Source organism: Grus americana, chromosome 1 (assembly GCF_028858705.1).
Source record: "Grus americana isolate bGruAme1 chromosome 1, bGruAme1.mat, whole genome shotgun sequence".
NCBI lineage: Eukaryota > Metazoa > Chordata > Aves > Gruiformes > Gruidae > Grus > Grus americana.
In genome coordinates, this window is record NC_072852.1 from 83,544,317 (window position 1) to 83,569,828 (window position 25,512).

At 40.0% G+C, this 25,512-nt stretch overlaps 1 protein-coding gene across 1 annotated transcript; it reads right to left on the minus strand.

Annotated features, from left to right (window-relative positions):
* Positions 1-184: 184 nt before the first annotated feature.
* On the minus strand, positions 185-17,835 carry GALNT8 (polypeptide N-acetylgalactosaminyltransferase 8; the record flags this gene model as incomplete). Its single annotated transcript, XM_054817481.1, has 10 exons — positions 185-1,244; positions 3,020-3,187; positions 3,771-3,866; positions 4,694-4,831; positions 6,421-6,606; positions 9,583-9,697; positions 11,844-12,041; positions 13,865-14,048; positions 15,135-15,301; positions 17,681-17,835. Coding segments are annotated over 10 exons (1,587 nt in total), but the record flags the coding sequence as incomplete, so codon positions are not given.
* Between the last annotated feature and the right edge of the window lie 7,677 nt (positions 17,836-25,512).

The window sequence follows — 25,512 nt, forward strand, 5'->3', positions numbered from 1 at the left end:
AGTTTACAGAGAAATTAGAAAGGAAAAAAAAATATATTGGATTATATTCAAACAAATATTCAAACAAACCCTGAATACACTTTCTATTCAGATAAAATGCTTGGCACTTTTTTGATAACAAAATGACTTCAGGCTGAAACTCTATACAGTTTCAAGGAGTTTATTTTACAGGAGTTCCCTTTGACAAATAAATGTAGGTCCTTGGAGTGTTTACTCTAAGAAGTATGACAGCCAGTTCCACCTAAGCCTATTTCTACAAGAACTCATATTTTGTCTACTGGAAGTTGCCTCCCATTAGCAACTCATGCCGTATTTTACTCCGTTTCTTCGACAGACCTATGCTATTGCATTGGCCTTGCATTATTTGTGGAAACCACTGAGTTGAATTCCCTGGTTTCCAAGTGGAATTTGTCCATGTCATCGGCTGGCTAGCATGAACCAACTTCACGTGGGTAAAAACAAAACAGCCTTAGTGTGGCACATGGTTGAATCTATTAAACTTTACTGAGAAACTAAATCATGTCCAGGGAAATTAAAGGGACAGAAGAACAAGGATATATTTCATTTCACCCACTAGCATGAGCATATCTCGACAAGAAGTTTTGCATTATTTATATGACACAAGCCAAGAAAAATGTTCCAATTCAGCCTGAGATAAACTCTGTGTACAAGAGGAAGTCACTAACTTTCGTTTCTTCTGAATTTTCATATCTAATCAAAATGCCAAAGTTAGAGACCTTACACCGGTCTTTCATTAATGAGCAAGAGATAGGCACTTCCAAAAGGCAATGTAAGGAACTCAGGTGGGTTTAAAGACTCAGACATAACTGCTTCTCTCCAGTGATAATAAAAGAGAGCAAAGACAATCCTTCTCCTAACTGAGGAAGCTCAGGGGGGTGATGGCCCAAGAATGTGAGGAGATGAACTTGCACCTGTGCGTGAGTAGCTCAAAGCTCCTGCAATAACTACTACATTGTAAAATCCCATGTAAACCAACTCTTGAAATCATTGCTTTCAGTGCTGCATTACGAATGTAGTAATTCTCAAAGAGAAATGTCCTCTAGTCAATGCATTGAGTTCTGTGTCTTCTCTTCCAGGTCTTTTATCTTTCCCCAGTCCTTAACTGTGTGTTGGATATTCCACCTTTGTCCTGTGCAGGTCTGCATAACAAGTCTGTATGAAACTGCATTGTCTTCTACAATTTCGAGGCATCTTTTAGTGCTTCTGTTGATTACAGCTGATCCCTACAAAAAAAGAAAGAAAATATGAGAGAAGCTGATGGCTTGTAAATTTAGTGCTCAGGCAGGAAGCAATTCTCTTGGCCTCTACAAATGTGTCTGAGAAGTACCAGTAGGTCAGAGACCTGAAAAAAAAAAAAAAAAAAAAAAAAAGTGTTTTCCTCAGGCTAATGAAGCAAGACAGCTTATGGAACTATCCAAGGCATATTAAAATATATTTAGAGGTTTATTTTGTGTCTGCTTTTTGGAGTTTGGGAGGGGGGGTGTGGGTTTGGTTTTTGTGGGTTTGGGGTTTTTTTACAGTTCAAAAAAATCATTTTAGTAAATTTTAATACTGTATCCTGTTTTGAAAGAAGAGAGCTAATAACAGGTAAAAGTATATTCATCTATTATCTCTAAGTCAAGATTCCAGTACCGATGGGTGAATTGGGTGGGGTGTGATTAAGTCAACTCATCATGCTGGAAATGAGGATTTTCCTAAGGGGTTGGGCTCCAGAACAAACAGGATCTTACCTGGCTCCGTCAGGCAGCCAGTTGTTTCACTATGATAATTCCTGGTGCACACAAGGAACTGAAGGTTTACTTTTAAGGTGGCTCTAAATCTTCCAGAAACATACCTGCATTTTTCTAAGTTTTGTGGTTACAGACCAGAATAAAGATAAAGGAAAGCCCATGTTAGTGGGATTTCTGGAGACCCTATATGTCTATATTATTTGGTGCACATCACTGAAACTTTTGTCTTTCACCAATTCAACTCCTCTGTTCTCTACCACTCTCTCACAAGATTTGTCTCCTGCTTAGTTTTTCATGGAGGGATACAGTAAACAGGCCCATACATTACATGTAAAAATAATGAATTATTAATTACATAAAGCTAATAAGTTTTGAATTGCCTGAGAGGGGAGAAGTTGCATGGCTTTCTTTCCTACCTGTCCCTCCATCATTATTGCCACTGGCTGTTTATCCTGCCCCAGCAGCGTGGCAGTATCTGTCTTAGACTAGCTGGCTAAGCTAATATCATTGTATTCTGTATTCAGAGGCACTGAATACAGAATATGAAAGTATCACTTGGGATCTTAAGCACGTCAGCATTGCCTGACATAAATCCTGCACAAATGGAGACAAGTGAACATGGCATGAAGGCTCTCATTGCCAGCTGTAACCTGAGCTCTGAAAGGATGAACCTAGCCCGATCTCCAGCAAGGATTTCCATGCTCAGATGCTGGTACAGAAGATGGTACCAGAGAGTGAGCAGGATGAGGCGTCAGCCTGCTTCTTCCTTAAGACCAACAGGGAAAGGCTGGGAGGGCAGATGGTGGACAGCGGAGAGAGTTCACAACATATAGTCAGACCATCAAAAAAAAAAGTAACAGAGGCACCTGGACTTGCACATCCCTTGCCTGTTAGCTGAGCTGTGGTAACTGAGCAAATGAGTGTTTTCAGTCAGCCTGGCTGAAAATTAAAATACCTAAACTTTTAAGTTAAAGGCTTAAACCAGCTGATTCTACCAAGACAGAGAGTTAGACAAGTGGCTATGGTTCTGATAACAAGTGAGAACTGGTTAAATTCTGGAAACTCAGCTTCAGCTCTGTGACCATCCCCTTGTTTTTAATATCGCACACCCCTGAAGATTCAATCAATTTCACCTTAGCTCCTGCAGTGGCATCTGTAAGACTTGAGATGGAGGCAATGTTATTCAAACTGCTTTGCAAGGAAAGTGTCTAAGGATTCCTTATAATGGGAAAGCTTATTGAAATGTGGGAATATAGAAATGCACCTACCTGCTTAAAATCCCAGTACAAGTTCAGGCCTTTATTCACAGCTATGTTACATTGCTCTAAAACTGGCAGGTCCCCATTCCCAGGGTCTGTTAGGCATCTATCAACTGTATTCCGTCGGGCACGTAAACCTCCTACATACATTTCTCCAGTGCTGTGAAAAAAGATGTGCTGAAAGGGAAGGTGACACCACTGTCAGTGTATTAAGATACCAAGGAAATCTCACCAGCAGATGATAGCAGAGACTTCCAAAACTGATATTAAGATATATCAGCTGTACATCACCAGCATTCACTAATCTCTCAGTAATTAAACCAGGATGAATTTGACCCTAGACAACATCTTTGTCCTTTCTGATAAAAAAAAGCAAGATGCTTACAACTGAATGGTAACCCTTAGCTTCCCTCCTACTGAGGGGACAGGTAGTGAGGTGTGAGAAAGAGCTCCACCTCTCTCCCATTCATCCCACTGATCTGTTAATCAACAAGATCAATCAGTATCAACATGAGGTCTCACAATCTTTTGGCAAGGCTAAACCAAAAGCCTTAGTTTAATGCACGTAGATATCCACAGGAACCTGCTCTGCTGCCAGTTGCATTGGGGAGCAGAATTTAATGAAATAAAGGGTAATATTCCCCTTTAGATAGCACAAAGATAAAAGTTTTGAAGTGCCTATTGCACGGCCCTGTGGATGCTTGAAAGGAACAATTAGCAACAGCTCATATGTGAAGATCTGATCATTTGCTTGCATTACCTGTGGTGAGTATGCATGACAAGGATACATAATCGGCGTGTTTCCAGGGACAGGGCCTTGATCAATACAGATGTCTTCTTTCAACGTGTTTTTCATCTGCAGAATAAAACAGGAAATTTACTGTGAGGAACAGCAATCCTGTTTTCAACTCCTCACCGCTAATTTTAGAAACTGTCCCAAGAGCAAGGCTACTTTATTCAGAGCTCTGCATCGAATCCTGAAATGGAAGATACGATATGGGTTTAGAAAAACCTTATATTACCTTTGTAGAAATGATTCATCACAACAAAAATCAAAAGTAAGTCTAAGGTCCTTCAAAGACTCATCAACATTGTGCCATGTAGCACCATGCCAGAAGTCACCAGGCAGCTCCATACAGGTAAGTGCCACTGCCCAGCTCCAGCAAGGTATGCAAGCTTGGGTCTAGAAAATGCCTGCCTCTGTTAAGAAGCCACTGCAGCCTGGATGATTAGTTCGCTTTTTTGCAAACAGTGGCTTGATTTCCAATGTATTACATGCTATCTTGATTCATGTCTGCATGCTTTCCAAATTATCCTGCTAATCTCTGCAGGAAAAAAAATCCATTCAAAAATTCAGGCCCTTACAAGAAGATAGTGATCCATTCTCGTAGGTCAATGGATGAGCTTTGCATGCACTAAAAAAATGCATGTTAAGCACTTTCCCAAACTGCTGTTGTGCTCTCATCAGTACCTACACAATAACCACAGTTTAGAAATTCTAGACTGACAACTAATATGAAAAAGACTTCAGAAAACTTCAGTGTCTAGAAAGACATGTAAAAGTCTTTTTAAAGTTTCTAGGAAAATATATCATAATCAGCAAAACAGTGTTCACAACAATTCTTCATAACAGTAGAGCTAATGAATTGTTCTATATTTCAAATAAACAGACTCAATACTTACTGTTCCATAGCCAACAATGTTGGGAAGAAATACTAAATTAGGGTAAATGTTTTTTATGTACCAGTCAAAGCCTTTACAGTTCAGTTTTTTCCTTAGCTCTTTTCTGGAAGAAACATCTCCGAAGTCTATTCCATGATTCTGCAAGAACAACATATTTAATTTCAAAAAATTAAGGTGGTCTGAGAAACTAGGGAAAATACGGACTTATTTCTCCATATTGTCTATTCATAACACAAATAAATATATTTAAAAGTTAATTTAAAAAAAAACTGTACATTTTTTAAACTTCAGAATTTCAGAATGTTTGCCTAGAAGCACCGACAAATTACTAAAAAAACTAACATGTTATGACTTCATAAATATAAAGAATATCAAAATTAGATAAGGCTAGGAAATAGTTTTCATACTGGTAAAAAATCTAGCTCAAAGTGAAAAATAAGACAACGCTTGTTAACAACCTTAGTTTAATCAAGTCTGTTGACTGCAATGCTCATCTCGTATGGGAGCAATCAAGATTCAAACTATTATTTCCAAGACTATGTAACTTCTTAAGCAAAGTGGAACAGTTCCAGCAGGAAAGTTCAACAGTAATCAGTCCAACAGGAGCTTACACCCTGTCTTTAAGCAGTTCTGTAAAATGCAGTCTGTGACCTGAATAAGTTAGGTTAGTAATTTCAAATAGACTTGTACATCCCAGAGAAAAGGGGTCATTAAAGATAAACAAGTTTTACTTAAGTTTCCTTCAGTGCTAAAACTGAATGAATGTGTTCCTACCAATTGCTTGGTTTTTGATGACTAGCATTTTCAGATGAAAAATCCCAAATATTTACAGTAAAAGTTCATTAATGAGGAAAGTGGATTCTTCTAAAGTTTTAATTTATGCTATATCACTATATATTTTAATTTGTTTCTTTAATAACTCTTCAAGAAAACATGAGGAAATGTGAGGCTATTCTTCATCTGTTAAAGATTCATAAATCCATTGAAGTGTGGACTGGGAAGATTTACACAGGGTTTTTTATTAACTGAGGTTATCAGTACTCAGAAGACCTTGTCTTGACACTTCCAGTACCTTCAACAGTTTGTGCAGGAGAAAAGTTAAAACCATATTCAGAAGTACTGAAGTTAATCAAAATGAGAAAAAAACCTGTAATTTAAAGGATTTAGATGATTATGATGATGAAGTTCTTAATTTCCTGGTATTACCATTTTTCAACCTTCCAAGGATGCTTTAAGACTTTCCCCTTTTTCTTCCAGGAAAACAAAAGTAAAACTTTGGGCTGCAGAGAGGAGAGCTCACTTAATAAAAGTCATTGGGTATGTGATGAAGAGTAATTGAATTCTCTATTTCAAGTTCAATTTTGCTTATTTAAAAGATATTCAGGGATAGTCAGATCACTCAAGACATGCTTTTTCATCTAAATTATGAATATTCCAAATAAAATATCCCATACTCTCCCTAAAAAAGTTAAAATACGTGTTAAATAATTTCATTTTATATTATTTAAGCTAGGCATCAACTTTTGGTCTGAGCCTAAGAGGAACATGTCAATGATCATGACTCTTGGATGCCATCCATATCAATAATTATTAACATATCAATATTAATTTTTTGTCCACAGTGAGTCTTACGAGCACACTACGCCTTTTTTTGTGTGACCACATGCTCTTATTTCACCACTTTTAGACTTTGGATTCCAATTTGAGACACAGAGAAATGCTGCCACCTCAATTGGAAGATTCCATGCAAAGTAGACCATGTACTTGTAGTCATCCATCCACACTTCAGCTACCCTCAAGGCGTTGCGTTTCACCGCGATGCTGAAGTCTAGCAAGTAAGGCTTGTGAGCTCTTTCCAAATGAGCGATTCTTGAACAGGGCAGCACTTCTACTTTACCTCCACACTGCCAGGCCTAGGTCAAGAAGAGAGAATTGGAGGTAAAGTTGCCTATTTACTCAAGCTCTTTGCACATTTTGTTAAAGCGCTCCCATTTCTGCTCCCCCCACTCCTTCACCAGATAAACCCACATGCCCTCAACATTCAAAGCTCTATTTCCTGGCTTGAGTGAATGAAAATAATTTTGCAATACCTTTAATTTCTACTGTATGTAGCCCTACCACAGGTCCAGGAGAGTAAAGGCATGTTCTTTCTTCTTTTTCTTTGCCATTACCATTAACAAAACTACTCACCAGTTTCCTGTGACAAGGCACTCAGATCAATTGGTACAGATGCACTAAGGCGAACTGGTACATGCCTCCAACTGATCTCACTAGGAGCAAAACTGCTAAATACTGTGCTGGCTATGGACCTGAACCCTTCAGAAGCAGTGACAATGCCCATGACATGCCAAGAGCAAAATTGGTCCTGCAAAATCTTACACATTAGGAAGAATTCAAGAGAAAGAAAAAATCCATTGGATTCCTGGAAATTATCTACATGGAATTCAATTCCTAAGCAGGCCACAGTCAATGCTTCAAAAGTACTGAAGGTCCAAAACAAACACACCCAAGTTAACCATACATGAACCAGTGTAAGTGTGGAAGCTCTTCAAAATGCGAGCAGCTATGCAGAACTGAACCCGAGCTGGCAAATCCACACGGCGCTGCACAATGCCGATTTATCGTCCTAGTTTAGGGATCTCACACAATGCTCCATTATGTGCTATAGACTTCCTTCACATGTTCACATTAAATTTTCCAGGACTGGCAGCTGGCTAAAGAAAAACATGAGAGGCTACTTGCATGCTAACCAAGCATATTTGACACAAGAAACCCTCAGGATGGAAATAGAGATCTTTAATACTATTTTTACAGTCAATTTTCAGAGCAGCTTTGTTTTTAAACTGAACGCATTCTTCATTGTTTTTGCCTCCAGCACTTGTGTAAATGACTACAGAGTAGACATACATTGCCACCACTGTGAATGGTGCAGGGCAATAAAGAATAAAGTGGAAATGCATTTTTCATGCAACAGAACTGAATTATTAATTCACAACCTGCCTCACCAGTCATGAGGTGATGACATGTGATGTTTCAGTCTCACAGACAGAATATGAAGCATGGGGGGTTGGCCATCTCCACCACAAGTAATGGACAAATGTGCAAACATCTCCAATATAGTGTCAAGTTAGCACATCCACGTGACTCAGTGTGATGCCTTACACACAGGGGCTTTGTTTAACATAAGATTTAACATGTCTGGAAGACTGTTGCTGTACTCCTCTTGATCATCTTTTCTACAAATCAGAAAACTTCATTTAGGCCTATTTCTGCTCTAAGGTCACATATTACAGAAACTCTGTTCTTTTTCCTTCAGATTATTCAATTGCTTCACATATTTCCTGATGTATGGTCCCAGAATTCAAAACACAACTCCAGAAGAGAACTTAGCAGTAGAAGAGAAGGATCATCAATGCCATCATTTCCTGTGCAGCTGTATGGCCATGTTGACTCATACAAAGGCTGTTACTCCCAGTTCTTTTCCAGCTGGATGTTCCCCAACCTACACTTCTGTAGCTGTTTATTCCTCATCTTTCTCCTAATTACTGCCATTTTTCTTTTTTGCATAAAGCAGGCTACTCTGTTATAGGAAAAAAACCCCTAGACTTGTTTGACATGATTTGTTTAGACAAATGTTTATTATCTGTATTATCTCTTATGTGCTTACTAATAGATACCAGAACAAAAAAGAAAAAGCTGTAAGAACATGAGAAAATGCCCATACTGGACCAACAGTCCATCTAGACTACTATTCTGTATTCTGTAGTAACTGCAAACTTATTCCTGGGGAATGTTAAGAACAAGACAAGTACATATGTTAACTCTCACAGTCCCCAGTTATTTCCAGGTCAGGGGACTTTCTGCATATTCCTGTGATTTGCTCTTCTTTACTAACTCTGAGTAGGTTTTTCTTCCATAACTGTTCAGTCTCCCCACAAATGACTGCAAGTTTTTCAGACCCACAATACTCTTTGGAAGGAGCTCTGCTCCTCATCTGTTGGTCTTGTCTGCTACTAGAAGAATGAAGTACCTCCTCCTCATGTTCATTTTGAAACTGGTTACTGACTTCTTTCAAAACCCCTAGTTTTCATATTTACAGAGAAAAAGAATAATCAGACTCATTTTTCCTAGATATTTAAGTCTTGCTAACAGGTTTATAATTCTCATGTCCTACCATCCTTTCTCTTTTTTATAGAGATAAGCGCTATGTTAATTCTTTTTCTTCTAGAATGTCTCCAGCTACCATTACTTTTAAAAAAATACTCATCAATAGAATTTTTAGTGCTCTCACGTGTTCCTTAATAACTACAGACACTCCAGATAAAGTTGGGGGGGGGGGAGAAAAAAAAAGAAAAGAAAAAAAAGAAAGAAAAAAGAAAAGAAATAAGAAAAAAAGAAAAGAAAATAAATAAAAAACTTCCTCCATTCTTGATTTGAAGACATCCAAAGTTGAAGAATACATTACTTTCTAGGGCAGATAGACCTCTTTCTGGTTTGTTTTTGGTTGGTTGGTTTTGGTTTTGGTTGGTTGGTTTTTCCTAATACATAACTTCATTTAACTTGATCTTATCTTATTCTTCTGCTAAGCCAAGAGACATATACCTTAAATTTCTACAGAGAACCACATCTTGTGACATCCAATATTTCCTCACTGAACTAGGTTTTTGTGTCAGGAGTCAAAATCCTTAAGAAGTATCAACAAAAACCTGCTGATGAACCTTAAACGCTATTGGAAATCTATCACTTCCCTTTGGTACACAAAACAAAACAGAATTGTTCTGAAATATTAACCTATACTTTGGAAAATAACCAGTGGCCTGAGTGCTTTCAAAAAAATCACATACTAATTTTCACTGTATTTCAGAAAAAGATATAAAAAATAGGCTTACCCTCAGGCCAAGTTCCACGTTTTCTCCGCCATATATGTGCATTCCACCGTCCAGTACACCAATCTCACCCAGAAATTTCCTATCTGCAGCAAGAATCCCCATTATAGATGGGCTCCTGGAGACCAACAATGATGGAAATAAAGCAAAGTCACATCTTGAACTTACAGAAGGATTCCAGTTGTATTGAAGAGAGAGTAAGATTTAATTCAGAACACGTGGATCGACGTTAAAGAATCCAGAAGACAGCAAATAAACTTGATCAATGGTTTAAAAAGCATATTTTTAAGAATTAAATCTATTTTGAGTGGAGATGTAAACCACAGCTTTCACATATTTAAAACAAGAAGAAAGAAATCAAACCAAACTGCAGCAAGGAAGAATTAGGTTGTCCATTATGACATTTTACCTAACATTAAGGAAACTTGAACACTAAAGCCTGTTGCCAAGGGGGATTGTGGAATCACTGTCAATTGAGGTTTTGAAAGAGAGATGAGAGGATTGTCTGGCAGGACCAATTGCCCTGTAGATTAATCCATCTGAAAGGGTTTTTGGTGCTCTTTTCATATCCCCATTCTCTATGACCAAACACGCTTCTGTTTTCTCTGGTCTAAGAATTGTGGACACTCCCCAGTGAAATATTCTTTAACCTACATTCAGCTTGTTTTCATTCCATTCTCACTCATAGTTCTTTAAGTATCTGTGCAGCCTTATCTCCAATGTTTGGCTACCAGCTGCAGTAGTATACAAATGAAGAAATGTGCCATCCCATCTGACAAACAGAGTACGTTATTTTCAAATGTTTACATGGTGCCTTCCCTCCTCAGGATCTACACAGTAAATTTTAAAGCCTTTTATATAAATAAGTGTGGTCGGTATAACCTTGGCTAGCTGACACCAGGTGCCCACAAAGCTGGTGTCTCATTCCCCCTTCTCAGCAAGACAGGAGAAGAAAATAAGGTGAAAAAGTTCATGGGTCGAGTTCATGGGTGTTGATCTCTGCTCCGACATGGCCCTCCATTGGCTGCTGTGTGGATATCTGGCCAGCACATTCCTCCACGTGCTGCAAGGGGGCAACCTGCTTCACCATGGCCTTCTCCATGGGCTGCAGGGGAATATCTGTTCCGGTGCCTGGAGCACCTCCTCCCCTTCCTCTGACCTTGGAGTCTGCAGGCCTGTTTCTCTCATATTTCTTCCTCACTCCTCTTACTCATGGCTGCCATGCAGCATTTTTTACCCTGTTTTAAATATGTTATTGCAGAGGCACCACCAGCGTTGCTGATTGGCTCAGCTTTGGCCAGCACCATGTCCATTTTAGAGCCAGCTGGAACAGGCTGTGTTCAACATGGTGGCAGCCTCTCACCTATTCTCACAGAAGCCAACCCTGCAGACTCACATACTACCAAAACCTTGCCACATAAACCAAATAAAATGTGATAGGACTAGAAAAATGTGATGACTATATCTTATCTCTTATTAGGTTTTTTGATTTTGTTTGATAGATGGCTGTTAGTAGCTAAGGAACAATCAACCACATCTGACATCCTCGCAGAACAAGGAAACAAATTGATTTATACATTCAACATGAAAAGGTTGCTGGTATCATAGTGCCAGCAACCATCTTGTGTTGAATACATAAACTAATCTGAACAGTTAAGGAAGGTATCAGGAACAGAAGCAAATATATTGGATCCTAAGCCTAGCAATAAATGGTCACTTTAGGTATAACAGCTGTGTGTATTGTGTTCGTGTCTTTTTCTTGTTTTTGTGTGATACGCAAGTGATAAGGGTTGAAAAAGGCTGCCCAAGATCACTGTAATCATGTCACTCCAACATCTCCAAAGAAAGAACTGCACAACTTGAATCCACGTGAGTCCTCACAGCTCAGCCATGCAATTGTCCAGCCAAGCTGTGAGATTCTTGGGCAAGCATGGAGAGGGAACGCAGTTCATCTTGTACAGTCAATAAATATTGCTACCACACTCCTAGCTAAGGAACATAAGACAGAAAAATCAATGACTCGGGGATTGCCTGAAAATCTGACAGCAGGATCAGCACAGGGCAGACTCTGTAATACAACCCTGCAACTGATATACTGAGACTTTCAGGGCTGCTAAAGAACCCACACTTCCAAACCAACTATCTAGATGTAACATGCTTCATAGGTATCTATCCCACCACCTATGAAACATCTTCTTCCCTCTGCTAGCTCTACACTGGATATCATGTATCTTGGCTCACTCTCAAATGCTATTCATACTTACCTGACTGGAGCTGTTTCGTCTTTAAGAGCATACCATTCAGCTGGTAAAGGTTCATAAAGGCACCAGAGCCCCCAGTCAAATCCATCTGCAGCCACTGAATACTGAAGAAGCTCAAAGTCATCAAACCGAATATTGTCAAATACTGGTGATATTATAACAGTGCGATCTTCTTTTATTCGTGACAAAATAGGCTCAGCCCTACCAAAATTAACAAACAGAGAATATTCAGCTTGAAAATGTGGAAATGTATTGAACAGTACTAAATTTTACCACCCGTTTCTAAAACTGAGTCAACTAGGTTATTTAAGTCATTGGCCTCTACAAAAAGTTTAGTCTTGGAGTGCTAGTAACGCAAATTGCTAACGCCATGGTTCAATTCTCCCTTCCAATAGGCACCTTCTGCATTTTGACTGTCACTAATCATAAAGTTCCACGCTTAACTTGCTGGGTTTATTGCCAACTGCTTCCTGCAGGCCCTAAAGAGTCTTCACTATCTGCATAAAGAGAGAAAAAGAAAGAAAAAAGGAAGGGAAGAAGACCCTGGGAGGTGCTGTAAGCCCTGAGGCTGATCATTCACCCTCTTTCTCCTGTGCCTTGATGGCATGGCTGCTGCATGAGGGAAAGGGTGTGACAGATCAATGAACCCCTATGATGGAAGAAGGCTCAGAGAAGATAAGCAAGGATGATGCGCTCATAAAGGTCAGAGAAGAATGTAGAGAGCAACCACAGCTATTGTAAAAGAAGCTGAAGTTAATCCAACACCAAGGGGACCGCAGTGTGGCCTTTTTGTAGATAAATGGCTGTATCGGTTGAGTGGGTCAACTGGTTATGTACATGGCCTTCCTAAAATAATCAATAGAAAGTATTATCTTTCTGACCCAGCTAGACCAACATAGGAAAAGTGTATATGTGGATCAGCCCAACATAGAGTATAAAAACTGAACACCCATCAAAATTAACTTTGAAGAGAGCAACACGCTTGAGTTGGCTTCAACCCATGTATTCCTTCCCAGAAAATGGGGATGCCCAACATCTTGACAGTGAGTTTATAGAGAGTGGTAATATGAATCCCATTTGTATTGCGATTCAACTGTATATTGCAATTGCTATATTGCACTCGTTTCAGTATATTGCTGTATCACTTTTCTAAACCAAAATCTTGTATACCTTCAAGTAAGTATATCTAGTATTAAACATTAAACCCTCCTTGGATAGGATATCTAAAAGAACTTGGTCAGAAAGTATTGGACTCTGACAGAGGAAGTCTTTTTGCTGGAGCCCAATTGTTGTTAGGCCTGGAAGAACTGACTTTATCTCTCCCTACATACTCCTGACAGCCCCACCTATCCCAAAGAGTTCTGAAAGCCATGACTAAAGGACTTCAGTATCCCTTTTAAGACTGTAACAGCAAAAGAGTGTCAGTTAGTGCGTTATCAAGAGGCAAAGAGAGATCTGGACCACACAGAGACATTTTGGCTTGGGAAGGGCTGGGAGAAGAACCTTGTTCCCAGAAAGTGAGACAGCATGGACAATAGTCAGCAAGTGAATTCAACAACCCAGAGGGGTGAAAACGTAAAGAGATTTCACACAAAACAGTACCATGGACATCACTACCCAACAGAATGTAAATATCCATCATCAGCTGCTTGTTTTGTCTTTCTTTGCAAAAAGAGTCCTACAGAACAATGATGCACCGTTAAACTAACAGGCAACAGTAAATAGACATTAGCCAAAGCTGGAATAAGAATCAAACCAGTTTAAAGTCATTGGGTATTATGGCTGTCTAATATACTTATAAAGAGCCACTAAACAGCTTACTCTGTTACCTGTCTGCTTTGCTATTTATTTCAAACAATTGTATCCATTTTCCTCTCAGAAATAAATGACTCAGTGGTTGTTAATCAACATGTGGCAGGCCAGAAAGGAGAACCATACATGGGATGGATACTCAGCTACATAGTTATACTCCCTGTCCACCTCCCTCTCACCACTTCAGAACCCCCCAGTCTTCATAGTCTTACCATGCTGTGTTCACTTCAATATGGGCATCCAAAATTGCAACAACATCTGCAGTTGATGCCTCCCAGCCAGAAATCCGGGCTTGCGTTAGGCCTTGTCTTTTCTGATGTCTGATGATCTTCAGCAGTCCAGGATATTTTGCATTGTAATTTTTGATGTGTGTTTCCAAAGGTTCTTTCAGATCATCTAAAACCAGCCCCCACATTTTAATGATTTAAAAAATAATAATAAAAAAAGAAAGACTTAATCAATATTAAGAAATGGAAAACATCATGGCTTTCTAGCTTCTTCCAGTTCCAGACTGAAAACTGATCTTTTTCTTTGCAATGAACAGGTAGCATTATTCAGGTACTCATAAATTCAAGAGTCTTATTTTTAAAACCACCTTCCATTGAAGGACTTCAGTTAAGTATCCAAATTTCATTTACATATAGTGCTATTGTATGGCTTCTAAATTGTGCACAAATACATCAGTGTGTAGAAACTTTAGATGTGTGCCATAACAGCAACCAATTAGCTGTCTTAGTGCAGTGATTTCTGTGTGTATCTTCTACCATGTGGAAAGGAAAAGAGAAAATAAACAAGCCCTGAAAACGCAAAATACTCCTATAAGAGCGGTAAGCATGCCAACTCCCTCATCAAAGGAAAAAATACTGTCAGAGAAAAGGAACAGACTGTAGGGATCTCTTAGCATTGTTTCGGAAATTCACTTAAACTCTTGCTCCACCCAAACAGACATGTTTTTCTGGCAGCTACAAAGCATTAGATAAATGAGAAATCAAACACATCTCATCAGGGAAGGGAAAAAAAAAAAAAAAAAAAGAGCGAGCACCCTTATGATCAGGGCATGACTGTTTCTTACAGATGATTATACAATGCTTTGTTCAGCTCAATTTTAAGAGCAACGATGCACCCACTGCTTCCCCTAGGAGTATTTTCCACAACCCAAGACTCTTCAAGGAGTTGTTTCAGATACTTACAGAGTTAGGGTTTTTAGCATACTCTTACTTTGGTACTTTGCCTGATGAGCCAGTGATCATAAACACTCTCCCACTTCAATTTTTAACCTTTTCAGATACTTGCAGAGAATTATCCTGATCCTTATTAGTTCCCCTTTTTCAGGCTATTAAGGTGTATTTTTTTTCTCATGTACTCAATTTACTTCTTCATTTTGAGTAGTCTACTCTATGTGCACCCAAAAGGCCACCAACATTCATTTAACACAATAGTGGTATAAATTAGTAAGAGTCCTGCCTTCCCTGGGTCACTTACCATTTGAACTGTAATCATCTATCAGGATGATTTCTTTCAATAAATGAGAAGGTGTTCGGTTAATTATACTAGTAATTGCACGTAAGATGATTGACAGTGCTTCATTTATAAATATGAGTACAACACTGAGTGTTGGAAGGTCTTTCGGATATGTTTTCATTTTACAGCTGTAATAGAAGAACGAAAACTTTAGCATAGTTTCTAAAGAAAGTCAGAGAGCAAGACAGATGCAAGAAGGCCGAACTGGGGTGTTGGGCTTAAAACATATAGTAAAAATCAGCGTAAGAGTGGAAAAAAAAGAATTCCTAAATCCAAGTTTCATTATTAATTTGAGTTGCATTATGTATGTATATAAACCACTGGGGGGAGTTAAAATTTCTGTTAAGATAAAAAAAGCAATTACTGTTTCTCAATCCAAAATGCTTATAAAATATTGAAACTAAAGAGTACAGTTAACACAGCCAGGGATGATTAGCTTACAAGGCAGTGGACATGTGAGTTGAAATTTGGCTTTTTGCATTTGCAGAAGATGACAATGGCCAAACTTGACAGCAGACAAAAGCAAATTAGATAATAATCCCTTTGTATGTGTAATGAAAGAGAACAAGGTAGGTCTACCTATAAACTGACGTGGGAGAAGGATTCCCTTGGACAAGGGATGTCTTTAGGAAATTCTTGAAAGGGCTTCAAAGATACCTACAGAGTATACCAGACCTTGTGGAACTCCATGCTAACCCAGAATAAATTGTTTCCAGTACCGAAACAAACTGTTTTGTGCTATTTGAATACCTCTAGACTTCCTGCTTACCATCAAAAGATTTTTTAATTATTTTATTTAAGGTATATATTTGGGATATTTATTAGACAGTGAGGACTGGGTCTTCTTCATAGTGCTATGCACTAACTCCCTCTAGAGCAGACAACAGAGCATAGCTGGATTCTCAGGCTGTTCATTCCCTCCCCTTAGAAACCTGCTGATGAAAGCAATACTCAGACTGCATGAGTTGTGTAGATACACAAAGTACCTCTCAGAGCCAGGTTCACAGTCCAGGCAGACCTCTACAGTGGCAATTGTGCACGAATTGAATGTATTTTTGTTGGAATTTCTCCATTAGCTTTATTCTCCATTAGTACAGGAGCCTGAATGAATAATATCTGCAAAAGGCAGTCTCTGCAAATGCATCTTTATGATGTAGTTGTATTTCTTTATGATGCCAAACAGAAGAGTGCAGTTGCATAACCTGCTCTTTACATCATTCCAGAGGACTGCCAGTAAGACAACTTCCCTTTCCCTAAGTGTGACATTGTTAATTCACGCCTACTTGCAATCCGCTCTGCCCTCCACATCCTTTTCTGAAATGCTCCATCAGATTTAGTACAAGCGACCATGAGTACAAAGGTATAGGCTTGCAGTATACCTGTGACATTCTTCCATGTTTACACTGTGGAATTTAGTTCCTCTAAAGCTTACTATTACCTTTTGCAATAAATTGTGTGTCTTATCATACTATACAGAAAAAAATGGGTTTGCTTTTTCAACAGATACTTGTTCCTTATGAGGATTTTAATGGTTACCTGTGCCAGCTCCCATAGTACCACTGGTCTGCTTAAAAAATATTATCTATTGACTTCAAGAACCAATTCCTGGAAAAAATCCCTTAAGCTTACTCTTATGAAGTGGACTGCATACCTACATCTTAATGCTTTAGATGTTTACCCCACTATATTTTCCATGTAATTAATCCTCAAACTCTTTGATAACTTGAGAGGGGAACAGAGAGAGAAAACAAGGCTATAAGGCAACTCACATGGTCACCAGTCCATTTTGGCTATGGCTACAATACTAACGATAAGAGTGCCAGGATTCAGCTCAAGTGCTGAATCTTAACCTCACCCTTCATGGGACTCACTAGCCAATAATTAGTTCCAGCCACCTCTCCTCTTTCTTTGATTTCTAATAATCTTTTAATAAGCAGTATAGGTATTCCCCACTTACGGTCTGCAACATAGCTAAGAAAACCAAGCATTTTACAATGTAGGGTCTACTTCTTCATTGATTATATTTTGGGGGCTTTCAAAAGGGGTTTGTGTGTGTGTAATTAAAAACTCCACTTTGGATATCTCAGCATATAAGAGGCTTACATAAGACAACATAACAGACAAGAGAAAGCATGCTTCACATATCCTGCCTTTGGGGCTTAAATAGAGTGCAAACAGACCAGAAGGTCTCATATCTTCTGAATATTATGGTTAGTTTTTCCCCTTTATACTGACAGTTAGAAGTCCTATATCAATTATAATGTTAGCATTAAATTCTCTTTCTTAAATGTCTTCTATACACTGTGCACTGTGACTTCTTTTCACAGTCTTTGGACTATTACAAATCTGAGCAAGACTTGGAAGAAAATGATAGGAAAAAACCCCTAAACAAACAGAGTACAAATTGAGATCTGTTAGCAGATTATTTTAACTTAGTTCAAAGCAATAGATCCCTTCCCCTTTAGTTTCATGTCTCCTTGTGAATGCAGAGAGGGCTTATACTGTACCTGGGAGATCTGGTGTCTCTGATAGGTCGGTCTAGAGGTAGATGATCACTGAGATAAACATTATACCCATAACTTAAGAACAAATTCTGTGCAACAGTTTGCTCCTCTTCACTTAAATCTGCACCCCAGCGTTTAAACAAAACTGAGTCCGGGTACAGCAAACGGTGTACAATCTTCTTTTCCTCCTTTGCATTGTCAGCTTTGTGTACTTCAGTCTTGGAACTACCTTGCAGCTTCAGATTATGCTCTATTTGTTTTATATTTTCATGGAATGCTTCCACTGATTTTGCTGATTGAAAATAAAAGAGGATTGATTATAACAGCAATTGAGAATGCTTTCTATTACCATAACTGAGCCAAATTCTCTTTATAACACTGTAGGTTAAGAGATCTGTGAAGTTCCAGCTAAATTGATATTCACATGAGAGTAGCATCAGACCCTCCCTCCTACATGAGAACAGTTTTTAAACATCACATTTCGCAATACCCTACAACAGATCCTGCTCTCAATTGCAGAAGTGCAGAGCAAGGGACACTGTGCTGGCATCAGTGGAGAAATCTGGGAGTAGAGGCAACACACAAATTGTTAAATTTGGCCCAAATAATTTCCATGACGTTATGCTCGAGTTTTACGTTAATGTATTAAGGATCCATCACGGGATTCCCATCTAAGTCAGGTTGCTGACACCATATTGATCTTGAAGGTAAATACAGTAAAAGAGCCCTTTGCCATCTCCTTTAATAAGCTTACTGGAATCTTTTGACTTCTGCTTAGAAAGATTTGAATAGGGTGAGCCCTAATCTCTCAAGGTTTTGATAGGTTCACAATACTGTAGCATAAAGAAAGGGCACGGATAGCCTGCATGAGATTGTTTAGCCTGGTCTTGAAGGTAAATACAATAAATGAGCCCTTCGCAACATCTCTTGAAATGCTTATTGTCAGTTTTGACTTCTGCTCTATCAGAAATCTTTGAACAGGGTGAATCCTAATCTCTCAAGGTCTTGTTAAGTTTACGATATTGGACCGTGCCATGTAAAAAAGACGCAGAAACCCTGAGCGAGTTAAAGCTTTCTACAATTAAATTACTGTCTTGGTGAATGAGTGGAGCGGAATGGATGTTGTTTGAACTCAAGTAAGGCTTCTGATCCTGCCTCTCATGCACAAGCTGAGGAAGTATGCATTAGGTAAGTGGATAGCAAGGGGGATTGAACCGCAGGATCAGAAGGTTGTGATCAGTGGCACAAAGTCCAGACGGAGACCAGTCATTAGTGGTGTACCCCAGGGTCAGTACTGATTCCAATACTGGTTTAATATGGTCATTAATGACCTTGAAAACGGGGCAGAGTGTACCCTCATCAAGTCTGCATATAATACCAAACTGTGAGGAGTGGCTGAAACACCGGAGAGTCCTGCTGTCATTCAGAGGGACCTGAAGGGGCTGGAGAGATAAGCCAACAGGAACCTCATGAAGTTCAACATAAAGGCAGGTACAACGTCCTGCACCTCTGGAGGAACAACCCCATGGACTGGCACCACCTGAAAAGCAGCTTTGCAGAAAAGGACCTGAGGGTCCTGGTGGACACCAAGTTGAACATGAACCAACTGTGTGCCCTGTGGCAAAGGCGGCCAACGGTACCCTGGGCTGCATTAGGAAGGGCATTGCCAGCAGGTTGAGGGAGGGTGAGGCCACACCTGGAGTACTGTCTACAGTTCTGGGCTCCACAGTACAAGACAGACATGGACATACTGGAGCATATCCTACAAAGAGCCACTAAGATGATTATGAAACTGGAGCATCTGTTACAGAAGGAGAGGCTGAGAGAGCCTAAGAAGGCTTGAGGGCAGATGGGGGGATTTATCGATGCATATAAATGTATTATGAGAGGGACCAACAAAGACAGAGGAAGAGTTTTCTCCTGGTGTCCAGTGAAAGGACGAGACGCAGTGGGCACAAACTGAAGTACAGGGAATTCCATTTAAATATAAGACTTATTTTGTTGTTTTGTTGGGTTTTTTTAACTGCTGGAGTGACCAAAAACTGGAACAGGTAGTCCAGATAGGTTGTGAAGTCTCCATCCTTAGAGATATTGAAACCCCAACTGGACAATGTTCTGGGCAACCAGCTCTATCTGATAATGTTTTGAGCAGGGGAATTAGAACAGACCATTTCCAGAGGTGCCTTCCAACCTCAACTATTATGTGATTCCGTGACTAAGTGTTGAAATGAAGACTTCAACTTTCTTTCAAATGGCTCTAAAATAATTGACAAAAACTACGCCCAAATATTGATGTCCATGAGAATAGGTGCCAGTGAAGACACTGTGAGTAATAATAGTGACAAGATGGGATAGGGGATATTAAATATGACCAAGCTGTACAGGGAAAACTCCTTATCAAGTTCAAGGGTGCCCCAAGTGGCATTTCAAACAACTAGTTTCAGGCTTGGATGATTGAGACATTCCAAGTTTCTTCTTCTGTTCTACCTAACACACATCTAGATCTAATGTGAGGAGAAGTGGACAACACGACAGTCAAAGCAATGCCAGCCAGCAGCGTTCTGGCTGCTTTAGCCCTCCTACCACTGCCATGAAGTGATGACATTCAAACAACATCGAAAAAGTGTGAAATCAAGGGGTCCAAAGGAAACAAAGAGGTGGATTCTTCAGCCCTTATTCAGATGGCTTTATTGTGCCCACTTCCCAACAACCAAACCTACAACAGATACCTGAAAACAAGGTCAAAATTCACAAACCATGCTGTGAGAAAGGAAAGGCCCTTTCTGAATTAATATTGCTCACATACAAGCATATCTGCTGGGATGCTGTTTGCCTTTCACTGTTGTGGGATGAGATAGAAATAGCCCTGCCAATAGATTTCAGCTAATGCTGCTTGAGAACACAGTCCAGTCACGCAGGTGATGAAGAGTTCATCAACGTCTTTTCCTCACAGCAACTCCGTTGCCTTTAGGCTCAAGGTACATGAAGGAAAAAGACTGAGTCACAGTTCCCCTTGTTGCTCACCCACACAGAAGAGGCTGAGGAAATGGGGCATTTCCAGTTTCTCTCAAAAATAGCTTTTTAATGGCAAACAAAATAATGACAGGAATAATAGCTGCCTGAGATGAGTATGCTGGTACAATCACCTTAAAATTACTTAACACTTCTAAAAGAGTTCAGGGTCAGGAGCTGTCTAATATGCAAAAAAACCACGATGATGACTGTGAAAGACTTTATTGTTTTATGTGTAAGTAGAGAAGCTATCACATCTTTTTCAAGATTGTAATTAATTGTAATTTAAAAAAAATAATCAGAAGTGTCCAGGGAAACCCAAACAGACATTGCTGCTGTCTATTGTTCTGTCCTTCAGGAAATCTAGATACCTAATCCTTAAAAAGTTAAGCAGCATGGCATTTTACTTACAGAGGTTATGAATGTTCCTGTCCAAATGGTCAAGTCTCTGAAGGATGTTATTTTCTTGGTTCGGAGATCGAGGATTAACTTCCAAGGAATCAAGTTTTCCCTTTCTTTGATCTTGCATTAAGTGCACCAGATAACACACAAAACCTCCGTTCATGATTAACAGTGCAACTTTATGTGGTCTCTTCCAGGGTGCCATTGTAAGCGTAAAGAAACTCAGTGTTCTGCTGCTGGTTGGAGTTTGTCTGTGGTTCTGAGTCTGCACTAAGTCTGGTTTCCAAATGCACTTTCAAATTGCCTCTACTTGACTGAGAGCTAAGACTGCTCAGATTCAGTAATTAAGAAAGTCTAATGAGTCATAAAACTGATGATGATAAGATACAGCTGACAGGCATTTTCATTTGCATGCTTATATGTATCTGTACAAGTTATCAATGTCAGAGAATGCACACAGCTCTCACTGGCTTGTGTAATGAGTCACATGAACTGAGCAAGCACCTGTGGTAATGCTGTAGGAAGTGCAGGGCTGTTGGATAAAAGTCAGAAAGCCTGTCGTACAACAAAGCACATGTACACACACAGACAGTTGAATAAACTGCAAGCCAATTCTATGTTTCCTGGTCATCAGCAGCTGGGGAACTGAGAATCTAATTAAGCAAAAATGTGAAAATAGATTAAAATGGATTTTCCATCAGTTTTTGAGCTGGCTGAAAGCAACCGTGCCTAGTAGAGGGCACTTCACAGCCCTCTTCCACGCAGGCCATTCCTGCAGCTCCCCACTACCAAAACCCTACCAGTTACACCTAGTACACATATGTGAATTTGAAGTAGCACTCACAACAACAACTGGCGTAGGGAGCTTTCCTTTCCATAAAAACACCAAGCTTCTTCACGCTTCCCAGCACTGCTGTCCCAGTGTGGGTCCTCTGTTGACCACAGACCCTCAGGGCTGTCCTTGCCCCGGCACATGTCCCCCATGGGCCACAGTCCCTTCAGAAGTGTCTCCTTCCAAGAGTGCGTCTGCAGCCCCATGCTGCCTCCTCCTCCTCAGCAGTCCCCTGTGGGTGTCTCGTGCCTTAAGGGCTGATGCTCTTTCTTATGTATATTGGTTCATGGCCTCTTCCACCACAGGGCAGCCCTGCAGCCTCTGCTACAGAAAACCTAACAGTTATGCCAGGTACATATTACTGTAAACATTACTTCAAATTCACATCACTAGTGTATAATACTTTACTTTTTTTCCCCCACCATAAAAAACATTGAATTTTGGCCTGATTCATATGAGAAGTGAAGAACCATGACTACTGAAAACAAATCAGTCGTGTGTACCAAGGTCCCTCTACTATGTTAATTGCTCATTGAAAAGAAAAGACTGAGATCCTTCCTCAAGCAATAAAGGGCAGGATAGATGGATCTATGGATCTCCTTGCTATTCGGCTGCATTTCTTTGTGAGGAGATATGGACAACACGACAGTCAAAGCAATGCCAGCCAGCAGCGTTCTGGCTGCTTTAGCCCTCCTACCACTGCCATGAAGTGATGACATTCAAACAACATCGAAAAAGTGTGACATCAAAGGGTCCAAAAGAAATGGAGAGGTGAGTTCTTCAGCCCTTATTCAGATGGTTCTATTGTGCCCACTTCCCAACAGCCCAACCTACAACAGATACCTGAAAACAAGGTCAAAATTCACAAACCCCACTGCTCTCAAGCTTCCTGACAGCCACACCTGACCACGTGTTGTGGTTTAACCCCTGCTGTCAGCTAAGCCCCACGCAGCCGCTCACTCGCTCCCTCAGAGTCGGGATAGGGAAGAGAATCAGAAGGATAAAAGTGAGAAAACTTGTGGGTTGAGATAAAGACAGTTTAGTAGGTAAAGCAAAAGCCACGCGTTCAGGCAAAGCAAAACAAGGAATTCATTCACCACTTCCCGTTGTTCAGCATCTCCAGGAAATCAGGGCTCCATCACGCATAATGGTCGGTTGGGAAGACAAACACCATCACTCACTCCAAACATCCCCCCCTTCCTTCTTCTTCCCCCAGCTCTATACGCTGAGCATGACATCGTATGGCATGGGTATGGGTATGCCCTTGGTCAGCTGGGGTCAGCTGTCCCAATGCTCCTCTGTGGCACTGAGCAGCAGCAGCCCTCACCTGTATCGTGTGAAGCCAGGGCCCTCAGCCTCACTTGGCCCTGCCAACTCCTTGTGCACCCCCAGCCTACTCACTGGTGGTGTGGTGTGAGGAGCAGCAAAGGCCTTGGCTCTGTGTGAGCACTGCTCAGCAGGAACGAAAACATCCCTGTGTTATCAACGCTGTTTTCAGCACAAATTCCAAAACATGGCCCCATAGTAGCTACTATGAAGAACATTAATTCTATCCAAGCCAAAACCAGAGCACCACTCTTGAAAGGCTCCTCAGCTGCAGACAGTTGGACAAATCGAGCCAATTAAAGCACTGGGTTTCTGCTCTTGACAGGTTTGGGTTCTCAATTTGATAGCACACAATGCTGTGACCAGGGACCAGCTGAGGGGAATCTCCTCCAAGCAGAGCCATTTTGCAATAACCAGGTTCAAGAAACAAGCAAACTCAATAGTTTTAAAGCAAAGAACATGCACCCTTTACTGCCAAAATCAACAAGTTGCTGTTGTCAAAGTTTGCTGTTGGCCAAGACCAATAAGTCCATGGTAGAGAAAAATCATGGGGTACAACCACTGCAGTAAATAAAACTTTGTCAAGGCACAGGGTCATTAATTTCCCAATTATTGCCAACGCTGTAATTGCTCAAGTATTCCTGTCTGCACCATCTAGGACTTTCCCACAGAATACCTGCCACAATTTGCAGATTAAGACGTACCAGAGACGTTTCCCCACGGGAGTAACTCAAGCTCGGTGAACGTGTTCTGGTCAGCACGCAGAAGACGGCAGCTAGGTGTGCCACCAACAGTTGTGTCCTTTCACTCGCACCTCCAAGGCCTAAGGACAATCCTTCAACTGGCCTTTCATGATAACATAGAACTAACTCTGCATGCAAAACACCTCACCTTCTTCTGGTTAATGATGCTGGCCAAGCCAGAAAATTTGATGCCCTATGTTTCATCAATAATACGAAGGAATCACAAAAAAAAAAAAAAAAGGCAAAAAAAAAAGCAAGGGAATTGTTTGTTTTGGTTCAGTTTTTTACAGCTCCAAGGATACATAAATTAGGCATGCCACAGGTTGTTTGATTCATACCTGTTAAAAAGCTGACCTTCAAATGGAAAGGAATAATGGTAATTAATCTGATTTTTTTTTCCTGATGCATAAAAGAAAGTGTGCTTACCTGTGCTAAGATACTTCTGCTTCTTTTAGACTTTCAGAATTTTTTTTTTCATGGGGGTGGCAAGGAGAGAGCAGGGAAGCAGAAATAATAAGATGAATCCCAGCATCACATTAGATTAGTTGTTTAAAAAATAATAATCCAATTTCACTTTTTTCATGCACACTTACAAAGAGAAGACAAAAATATTTTCAAGAAGCATAAAGATTATGCTTTTGTTGAAATTTTAGGGAAATCCAGGAAAAAGAAAAATAAAGGATCTCTGGACAGAAACAGGGCTGGAAAAAAAATGACAGAATGAGAATCACCTGGGGGAAGAAAAAACTCAGCTAGCAAGAACATAGCAGATTTTATTGTGAAGTCCAGTAAAAATTCTAACAGGAAATGAACAACTGCCATCAAATTAACTACAGCGTGAAATACGAGGAAGAAAAGGTAGGGCAGCTCAGGATTTGCATGTCACCACACACAGCAAAGTAAGCCTGTTGGCTGTAAACTCTGCTCAGACCATGGCAGAAATATTATGCTGATATTATTGCACAGCTCATTTTATAGCCAAATTAAAAAAAAAAAAAATTGCAGAGAGCAAAGAGCACCTTGTACTGCACATGCCACGGTTAAACCATGACAAGTACCATACTATGCACTGTAAATGCATAGGAATACCTTGATTAATGGTGCAAGTGCAGTACAATAGTATTTAAATGCACTGTATATTAAAATATTTATTTTTTAAATACTCAATATTTGGTTGAAAGTATCAACAAAATACTTCTTTTCTAATAGGAATGTTTTCTGCATGGTTTGGGTGTACTGGGTTGGACAGGAGAGAGGAGACAAGCATGCCTACAAGAGCTGTACCATTCCACTCACTCTCAGGATCAAAGAATGATCCTTCACTGTTCTTATATCACAGCACGGATACCACTGTGATACAATGAAGAAAGGAGGGAGGAGAAATGATTTCTAAAATGCAGAATTTCTGGGGGCTGCTGGTAAGCACACTCAGCAATCTCCACAGCTGACAAGGAAACTGTGGTGGATTGACCCTCGTTGGATGCCAGGTGCCCACCAAAGCTGCTCTGTCACTGCCCTCC